The following is a 10,698-nucleotide window of genomic DNA, read 5'->3' on the forward strand; positions in this document are numbered from 1 at the left end:
TAAAAGTACATATGTAGTGTTTCTGAATTCAGACACTCTTGTGTTTGCTTGAAGAATGCCTAAAACTCATTCCAACTATTTGCCATCTATAATCTCTGGAGTTTGTTGCATCAGGCAAAACTTTTAAAATTAGATTTCTTTGACATATTTGGTCCATATTGTAAAAAAAATTAAAACACATTGATGAAAGATGTAGACAGATTTTTATAGCTTAAAAAAATCAATGCTGCTGCCTGTGGACCCAGGGAAAGACCAATTAGGTAGACTATAAAAGTCAAAATAAAGCTACTATTTTTCACTAGACACTTCCAATATTTTGCAGAACATCCTGATTTCTTTGTAAATTCACTCACTGACTCTCCTATCCTCAGGCCAAAAACTTTTTTTAAAAAAAGAAAAGTTCTTTAAAAATAAAAAGATTTAATGTTGTATCTTTATCAATAGATAATTTCTAGATGATTCCAATTCAGTTTGCTGAGCAACAAGCCATCTGAAGTCAATATTTAAGGTAGATGGTTATTTATGTAGAATGCTGATGAATTAAAAATTATAAAAGTAATACATTCATAAAAACATCAGAAAGTAGAGGTTTTCTTTGCAGTTTACTGTGATGAGCCAAGATAATAAAACCCTAAATACTGCTGCTAAGTCACTTCAGTCGTGTCCGATCCTGTGCGACCCCATAGACGGCAGTCCACCAGGCTCCTCTGTCCACAGGATTCTCCAGGCAAGAATACTGGAGTGGGTTGCCATGCATGCATACATGCTAAGTCACTTCAGTCATGTTCGACTCTGTGCGACCCCATGGACAGCAGCCCACCAGGCTCCTCTGTCCACGGGATTCTTCAGGCAAGAGTACTGTTGCCATTTCTATCTCCCAAAACCCTAAATACAATAAACTGTGGAACATTCTGAAGGAGATGGGAATCCCAGACCACCTAGATGTAAGTTGAAGCAAAAATCTTCTTATGTGCTTTAAATGTTAATAGTCTATCTTTCAGGTTAAGTATGTTTACATTTAATATTGCCACAGTAAAGTGCTGTAGTAACTAACAATGATTGTTAAAGCTGTTAATTTCATGTGCAAAAAATGAACACATTTAATTAGTAAAATAGAGAATTGACTGTAATTAACATTAATATTAAGAGAGCATGTGTTAACTATTTAACACTAAGAAGAATAAAATATAATTTTTTAGCCAACATATTTTACAAAAAGTTAATAATATAAGAAAGGATAACAGAGACAGTATTATCATAATTCTAGTTGGTGTAGGCTGTTTGATATATTAGCATTCATAACATTAAACAAAATATTAAGAATTGTATTTAATTTTCCATTATCTAACTCCATCTAAGCCATGAGTCTTTAAAGAAAAAGTCCTATTTGGGAATTCTTCACATCTTAGAAGAATAAATTAAAAGCAAAATGTCAACTTGATATCTCTAAATTAAATGAGAAGGGAAGGATCCAAAAATCATGAAAACAACATTCCCAATACATCTTCCTTATAAAATAAAATAAAAAGTGAAATTTGTAGAAAGGAAATAAGACTGTTAGAAAATGATGAAGTATGTAGGACACATTTTGACCTCACTGACCAAAATTCAAAACAATAGATTTTACAAAAATGCTTTAAATGGATAATTCTTTATTATTATGAATCTATGGACACCAAAAATGAAAGCAAAAAGCTTGCCAAAATGATTGCTACAGACACTTTCAGTACTGAACCATATATGGTGGTTTAAAGCAAGAAATTTCTTTGAGATTTGCCAAGCTATGAATCCCGGATAACAAATTTTTTCTAGAAAATATGTAACTAAAAAGCATCTTCATAAATTATATTCTGTGAACAAAAAGGTACTTGATGTTATTTAAAATATTGGTTGTGGATGGTTATTTGTTTAACCTCACAAATGAATAACACAATAACCAGAGAAGCAGCCTAGTTAGCTAACAGTGCTAGGAATTATTATCCCTGCACTTAATGCCAAACTTTAAAAATCACCTTGATAATTTAAAAATGTTTATTCTTTGAGCAATTCTATCCTTAAAGAGAAATTCACTTTGACCAAATATTGATTTTAACATTCAGTGATTCCCCAGGGAATCATCCAAAGTATGGGGAATCATCCAAAATATGTTTCTGGTTTTATACAGACATTGTTCAAGCAGATGGTCAACACCCCTAACCCTTGCAATGCTCAAGCATCAACTGTACATTTTTCAATACTGAAAAGGGCATAGATAAAATGTTTGCGGTGACATATTTGTTACAACAGTACTTTGGGAGAGAACTAAAAAACATTCATACTTTTTGGCCCAGACATCCCAGTCATGGGAATTTACCCACATAAGGTGTCTATGCATAAAGATATTTATGGAAATATGATTTTCAATATCAAAAACTGGAAACAAGCTAAATATCTAATAATTGGGATGTGATAAAGTAAGCATCTTTTTCTACTTGGAGTAGTTATCACTCCTGTTTCCTTTGCTAATTCTTATTGTCCTTGAGATCCCAATTCAATGCCACTTCCTTAGAAAAGCATTCCTTTCCACCCAATTAGTATCAAGTTCTGTTACTGTACATCTGACTTTTTTTTTTTTTTGGTGGGGGGTGGATTTAGCTTATACTTAGTATGGGCTTCTAGGTGACACTAGTGGTAAAGAACCCGCCTGCCAGTGCAGGAGAATTAAGAGACCCAGGTTCGATCCCTGGTCAGGAAGGTCCTCTGGAGCAGGGCATGGCAACACACTCCAGTATTCTAGCTGGGAGAATCCCATGGACATAGGAACCTGGCAGGCTACAGTCCGTAGGGTCATAAAGGGTCAGAAATGACTGAAGCAACTTAGCACATACGCACGCACATTCTTAGTACTACTAATTTATTTTCAGGGCTTATTTGAGGGCAGACACACTGAAATCATAATCACAGAAAACTAGTTGATCTGATCACAAGGACCACAGCCCTGTCTAACTCAATGAAACTAAGCAATACCGTGTGGGTCCACCCAAGATGGGCGGGTCATGGTGGAGAGGTCTGACAGAATGTGGTCCACTGGAGAAGGGAATGGCAAACCACTTCAGTATACTTGCCTTGAGAACCCCATGAACAGTATCAAAGGGCAAAATGATAGGATACTGAATGAGGAATTCCCCAGGTCGGTAGGTGCCCAGTGTGCTACTGGAGATCAGTGGAGAAGTAACTCTAGAAGGAATGAAGGGATGGAGCAAAAGCAAAACCAATACCCAGTTGTGGATGTGACTGGTGATAGAAGCAAGGTCCGGTGCTGTAAAGAGCAATACTGCATAGGAACCTGGAATGTTAGGCCCATGAATCAAGGCAAATTGGAAGTGGTCAATCAGGAGATGACAAAAGTGAACATCGACATTCTAGGAATCAGTGAACTAAAATGGACTGGAATGGGTGAATTTAACTCAGATGACCGTTATATCTACTACTGTGGGCAGGAATCCCTTAGAAGAAATGGAGTAGCCATCATGGTCAACCAAAGAGTCCGAAATGCAGTACTTGGATGCAATCTCAAAAATGACAGAATGATCTCTGTTCGTTTCCAAGGCAAACCACTCAATATTACAGTAATCCAAGCCTATGCCCCAACCAGTAACGATGAAGAAGCCAGAGTTGAATGGTTCTATGAAGACCTACAAGACCTTTTAGAACGAACACCCAAAAAAGATGTCCTTTTCATTGTAGGGGACTGGAATGCAAAAGTAGGAAGTCAAGAAACACCTGGAGTAACAGGCAAATTTGGCCTTGGAGCACGGAATGAAGCAGGGCAAAGGCTAATAGAGTTTTGCCAAGAGAACGCACTGGTCATAGCAAACACCCTCTTCCAACAACACAAGAGAAGACTACACATGGACATCACCAGATGGTCAACACCGAAATCAGATTGATTATATTCTTTGCAGCCAAAGATGGAGAAGCTGTATACAGATAGCAAAAACAAGACCAGGAGTTGACTGTCGCTCAGATCATGAACTCCTTATTGCCAAATTCAGACTGAAATTGAAGAAAGTAGGGAAAACCACTAGACCATTCAGATATGACCTAAATCAAATCCCTTATGATTATATAGTGGAAGTGAGAAATAGATTTAAGGGACTAGATCTGATAGATAAGAGTGCCTCATGAACTCTGGATGGAGGTTCGTGACATTGTACAGGAGACAGGGACCAAGACCATCCCCATGGAAAAGAAATGCAAAAAAGCAAAATGGCTGTCTGAGGAGGCCTTACAAATAGCTGTGAAAAGAAGAGAAGTGAAAAGCAAAGGAGGAAAGGAAAGATATAAGCATCTGAATGCAGAGTTCCAAAGAATAGCAAGGAGAGATAAGAAACCCTTCCTCAGTGATCAATGCAAAGAAATAGAGGAAAACAACAGACTAGGGAAAAAAAGAGATCTCTTCAAGAAAATTAGAGATACCAAGGGAACATTTCATGCAAAGATGGGCTCAATAAAGGACAGAAATGGTATGGACCTAACAGAAGCAGAAGATATTAAGAAGAGGTGGCAAGAATACACAGAAGAACTGTACAAAAAAGATCTTCACGACCAAGATAGTCACGATGGTGTGATCACTCACCTAGAGCCAGATATCTTGGAATGTGAAGTCAAGTGGGCCTTAGAAAGCATCACTACGAACAAAGCTAGTGGAGGTGATGGAATTTCAGTTGAGCTATTTCAAATCCTGAAAGATGATGCTGTGAAAGTGCTGCACTCAATATGCCAGCAAATTGGGAAAACTCAGCAGTGGCCACAGGACTGGAAAAGGTCAGTTTTCATTCCAATCCCAAAGAAAGGCAATGCCAAAGAATGCTCAAACTACCACACAATTGCACTCATCTCACACGCTAGTAAAGTCATGCTCAAAATTCTCCAAGCCAGGCTTCAGCAATATGTGAACAGTGAACTTCCAGATGTTCAAGCAGGTTTTAGAAAAGGCAGAGGCACCAGAGATCAAATTGCCAACATCCGCTGGATCATGGAGAAAGCAAGAGAGTTCCAGAAAAACATCTATTTCTGCTTTATTGACTATGCCAAAGCCTTTGACTGTGTGGATCACAGTAAACTGTGGAACATTCTGAAAGAGATGGGAATACCAGACCACCTGACCTGCCTCTTGAGAAACCTGTATGCAGGTCAGGAAGCAACAGTCAGAACTGGACATGGAACAACAGATTGGTTCCAAATAGGAAAAGGTGTACGTCAAGGTTGTATATTGTCACCCTGCTTATTTAACTTATATGCAGAGTACATCATGGGGAACACTGGGCTGGAAGAAGCACAAGCTGGAATCAAGATTGCCAGGAGAAATATCAATAACCTCAGCTATGCAGATGACACCACCCTTATGGCAGAAAGTGAAGAGGAACTAAAGAGCCTCTTGATGAAAGTGAAAGAGGAGAGTGAAAAGGTTGGTTTGAAGCTCAACATTCAGAAAACAAAGATCATGGCATCTGGTCCCATCACTTCATGGGAAATATATGGGGACACAGTGGAAACAGTGTCAGACTTTATTTTTTTGAGCTCCAAAATCACTGCAGATGCTGATGGCAGCCATGAAATTAAAAGATGCTTACTCCTTGGAAGGAAAGTTATGACCAACCTAGATAGTATATTAAAAAACAGAGACATTACTTTGCCAACCAAGGTCCGTCTAGTCAAGGCAATGGTTTTTCCAGTGGTCATGTGTGGATGTGAGAGTTGGACTGTGAAGAAAGTTGATTGTCGAAGACTTGATGCTTTTGAACTGTGGTACTGGAGAAGACTCTTGAGAGTCCCTTGGACTGCAAGGAGATCCAACCAGTCCATCCTAAAGGAGATCAATCCTGGGTGTTCATTGGAAGGACTCATGCTAAAGCTGAACCTCCAATACTTTGGCCACCTCATGCGACGAGTTGACTCACTGGAAAAGAGTCTGATGCTGCGAGGGATTGGGGGTGGGAGGAGAAGGGGACAACAGAGAATGAGATGGCTGGATGGCATCACCCACTCAATGGACAAGAGTTTGAGTGAACTCTGGGAGTTGGTGATGGACAGGGAGGCCTGGCGTGCTGTGGTTCATGGGGTCACAAAGAGTCAGATACTACTGAGTGACTGAACTGAACTGAACTGAACTTCTATTCTTCCTCTCTGGTGAAAATATTACACCCCATGAGGGTAGGTATTGTATTTTGCTCACCACTGTACATTCAAGGCACACAATAAATATTTATTATATGTATAGATGTGTACAATGGTATATATACAATGGATTAGCACAGAAGTCAGAAATATGAAAATCACTTAATAGGATGATAGTCACATAAGAGGTTTTCCCATAAATTTTCTTTGAATGTCGTGACAACATTAAATTATTTTAAAGTTGTATCTGAAACAGATAATGCCCAACATTTTAAGTGGTCTCCTTAGTTGAGGGGATATAGCTCATGAATATATGGTAATTTCTCCAGAATAGGGTAACAAATGCACCTTGAAATCATGAAAGTTGCCTTTTTAAAAAGATATTTACAACAAAAAGCAATGCAAAGCTAATATAGCACAAAATATTAAATACACATAAATGTTTGCTAATTGCTTAGTTGTTGCTTCACCAAACCAGATTTTTGGATGCAACCAAGCAATGGAAATGCTATTTATATTCTATTTTTTAATAAGAAGGAAATATATTGCATGAATAATCTAAACTCATCCATGGTCCTAAAATATTGTGTACAATCACTTGGAACATTAACCTCTTTCAAATCTAGTTGAGGTTCACCTTTTCTTAGGTCAAGGCAAAAAGAGAATTCTAGAAAAGAGACACCTGGGGGCATATTTTGTGCTGCAGAAGGAGCTGTAAATTAGATGATAAGCCATGGCTAGCACTTATTAGCATTTTTAATTTTTTTAGATTATGTTAGAAATTGTTGAAAGTTAATGAAATAGCTATCTTTCTAAAAATAAAGTTGAATTCAGGCTTCATGGAATTGTTACGAACATTAAATGAGTCATGCATGTAAACTACATAGCACAATGTCTGAAAGTATTCAATAAATGTTCCCATTCACTATTACCAATAGTTGGAAGATTCTAAAACTACTTAGAATGTTATTTATTTTCACATTTCATTGTAAATATATTACTTCCTAGCAATTCAATTTTCCAAAACTATTAATAGAAAACACACATACACGAATCTAACCTTTAGCTCTGTAGCGGCAGAAGCTAACTTTTTTGCTTCAGTTAATGCATGCAATTGTTGGTAGTCTACTGGTTTATACTTGGTGCTTCTGATTTCATTTTTCATATGAAATATCAGATTATCTGTTTTTCATCAAAAACAGAAAATGACAAAGAAACAGTGTTATGTTATTGGAAGTCAAAATAGAGTTTTGGCAACATGTTGACTACTGGTCTTATTTTTAAACATTTTAAAGCAAATATAAGACATAATATAATATTCATAGCATATTTGAAATTCTATTTCTGGAAATTTAAAAAGTATTACCACTATATTCCTTGAATAAAATTACTTCTAAAAGAAGATAAAAGGAATACTTTCATTTGTTAATATATTGGGAATTTTAGAAAATTATACTGTCAAGATACAAAGTGTGATCATTCTTTTCACTTAAAATGTGTTAGCTATTAACTGTGAATATTTAAGTATCATGTTCATATGATTCAAATTAAGTAAATAGAACTTTTAAAATCATAGTTGCATTTTTAACCTAGAAAAATTGATTCAATTAAATACAAAAGAGGTTGAAACTAACAGCTAAGAAATGTAACAGGCCAGATAAGATAAAAATGATATAAAATGTGTGGACAAGCATTCTCCATCCAACTATATAAAATGTCCTAGTTTAGCTTGATATTAACTACTTTGATAAAATAAAATATAGGTAGAGGATAGTCAAAGCTATGGTTTTTCCAGTAGTCATGTATGGATGTGAGAGTTGGACTATAAAGAAAGTTGAGTGCCGAAGAAATGATGGTTTTGAATGAACTGTGGTGTTGGAGAAGACTCTTGAGAGTCCCTTGGACTACAAGGAGATCCAACCAGTCCATCCTAAAGGAGATTTGTCCTGGGTGTTCATTGGAAGGACTGATGTTGAAGCTGAAACTCCAATACTTTGGCCACCCGATGCAAAGAGCTGACTCATTTGAATCATGATTCTGGGAAAGATTGAGTGCAGGAGGAGAAGGGGATGACAGAAGATGAGATGGTTGGATGGCATCACCAACTCAATGGACATGAGTTTGGGTAAACTCCTGGAGTTGGTGATGGACAGGGAGCCCTGGCATGCTGTGGTTCATGGGGTCGCAAAGAGTTGGACATGACTGAGAAACTGAACTGAACTCCAAGGCCAAGAAACATGAAGTATAAAAATTTGAGTAATTCAAGCATCATTCCCTCAATGATGTGAAAAATTCACCTGTGCAATGTAAAGCAACTAAGATTTATTAAGTATATTATGGGTCACATGATGGTAAGAAGGCTCCAAATGACTTAAAGACAAGCACAGTGAAGGAAAGAATGGTTGGTCTGATTATTGTGAGGAAACCGAAGACATTTTCACTATGACCAAAAAAGTGAACCTTCCATTATTAAAATTTTGAAAATCAACATTCCAGTTTTATATCACCCATAATCCACCATAAACCATAAAATAAGCTTAGAAGTAGGAAAAATACCTGAGTTATCATTTTTCTGAATTGTCATGAATAGTTGGTCTTTTTTATTCATGTTTTCCATACCTGTCAAGGAAACAAAAGAGAGCTAAAATTTTACAATGTTATTTTAAAACCTGTTTTAAGGAAATGTTCACTATAGTGGTTGTTGAAATCAAGTTCCAGGACTGGGTGCCATAACTCTTTGTATTTTATTAAAATTTGTTTCTCTTTGCTCCTAAAAGCCTCCTTCCATTAGTTTTTTCCTCTTTGTGCTTTTCCTGGTCTTGGTTTTTCTTCTTCCAATCTCTTAGCTCTCTCAGATTGTCCCAGAGACTGGTAAATATTTCACGATTTAAAAATTGTGTATGTTTTATCTTGAGTTCTCAGGAGGAAAGAAAGTAGATAAATTACAAAATAAAGCAGCTAGACAAATTACTTACTACTTCCCTTTAGCAACACAGCTCCTTTGGAGGACACGGGGATGTGTCATCCACTTCGAGAGAGCACTTGATGCTTAGCTGTCACCTCCTCCAGGGTTGGACTCAACTACAGACAAAGGCCTCGCCAAGAGACACATCATTCCTGGAGCAACCCATAACCAAAACCAGAGCGAGGCGAGGTAAGGCAAGCCCAACAGTTTTGGCTTAATGCAGGTCACTCTGATGCGTAATGTTTGCTCCAGGGTCCTCTTTGGGGTTGACCCAGACTTTGTTGAACCTGCATGAAAACTGACTTTTTCTTTTGCCCAAGGTTGCTTCCTCCTTTCTTTTGCAGGTATGCATCCCTGACAAATATCTAGCACCCCAAACTCTGTTTCACCCAACCTGCAATAGCACTGAACAGAACCAACGTCCTTTTATGGCACATCCAGGGCAAGAGACTATTCAAGTTGTTCCTCAAAAGACAGTACACATTTTTCATACATTTTTGTTCACTATCTACTAGGTTGAATTACCCATGTCGAGTGGTCTTTGCAGTAATGTAAATCTTCTTAAATGGAAGAAAAATTAGCAAAAATCCATATTTTCAGAGATTCTGCCAAGTTACCAAGAATCATGATGATTGCTCAACAGTTTAAAGGGTAAGCCTCAATGCGTCATTTCTGTAGGGTCTCTGTTAAAGAATTCTTTTTTTAAGTCTTTCATAAATTGACAACCCTCCCTATTGACTGGTTTTTACTCACCCATATCCTATCAATTAAGAGTCTTCTTCGTTCTGGAAGATTTTGCACATCCGATCTGTCTACGTGCACTGTCTCAGGCACCCATCACCTGGATGACAGCAGCATTCCACTTTGTACCCTTACAGTGCATCCTCCACACAGCAGCCTGAGTAACCTTTTAAAAGCTCTAATCTTACCTTGCTTGAACCTCTTCAATGGTACCCATATCCTTTGAAATAGTATCCCACCTTCTTTAAATGATCTATAAGGTCCTGAGAAATCTTGCCCTTGGTCATCTCTCTACCCACATTTCAATCACACCAGTCATTCTGTTTCTCAGACCTACCAAGTTCATTCTGCTTCAAGGTCATCCCACTTGTGGTTCTCTCTGTCTTAAAGACATTTCCTTCTTCTTTTTGCTTGGTTGTTTCCTTCTCAACCTTCAGCTTGACCAACATGTCACCTCTTCACAGATATCTTACCAGACTTTTCTGTCTAAATCAGAGAGGACCCTTGTTTCTCTCTCATTCAATTCTCTTCGCTTCCATGATAATTTGTATTAGTCTTCGCATTTTCATGCTTACTGAGTTGATATCTGTCTCCCTCCATGTCTGGCTTATTTCTGATTGCACCCCCAGTCCCCGGCACAGAGTAGTAAGTGCTCAATAAATATTATTTGAGGAAATGAATAAAAGGTAGCTGGTGGTAGCTAGATATCTTCTAGCTCCTCAAAAGAACTGAAACAACAATTCCTAAATTTACACTATAGCCTCACTCTCCTAACAACAACCTTGCAATTTTTAAAAAGCTGCTTTGATGTATAGCCAACAGAGAAGAATGAC

At 37.5% G+C, this 10,698-nt stretch overlaps 1 protein-coding gene across 1 annotated transcript in view; it reads right to left on the reverse strand.

Moving 5' to 3' along the window:
* The window catches only part of CCDC148 (coiled-coil domain containing 148), a 269,382-nt gene extending 259,068 nt beyond the window's left edge, over nucleotides 1-10,314 (reverse strand). Inside the window, exons 1-3 of the mRNA XM_088842480.1 lie at nucleotides 10,203-10,314; nucleotides 8,716-8,778; nucleotides 7,220-7,341 (exon numbers count right to left, since the gene is read on the reverse strand). Coding sequence (XP_088698606.1) covers nucleotides 7,220-7,341; nucleotides 8,716-8,778; nucleotides 10,203-10,314 — 297 coding nt within the window. The remainder of the gene's footprint in view (nucleotides 1-7,219; nucleotides 7,342-8,715; nucleotides 8,779-10,202) is intronic.
* Between the last annotated feature and the right edge of the window lie 384 nt (nucleotides 10,315-10,698).

The sequence above is a fragment of the Moschus berezovskii genome, chromosome 2 (genome assembly GCF_049115385.1).
Source record: "Moschus berezovskii isolate FMDL1 chromosome 2, NW_MosBer_1.0, whole genome shotgun sequence".
Taxonomy (NCBI): domain Eukaryota; kingdom Metazoa; phylum Chordata; class Mammalia; order Artiodactyla; family Moschidae; genus Moschus; species Moschus berezovskii.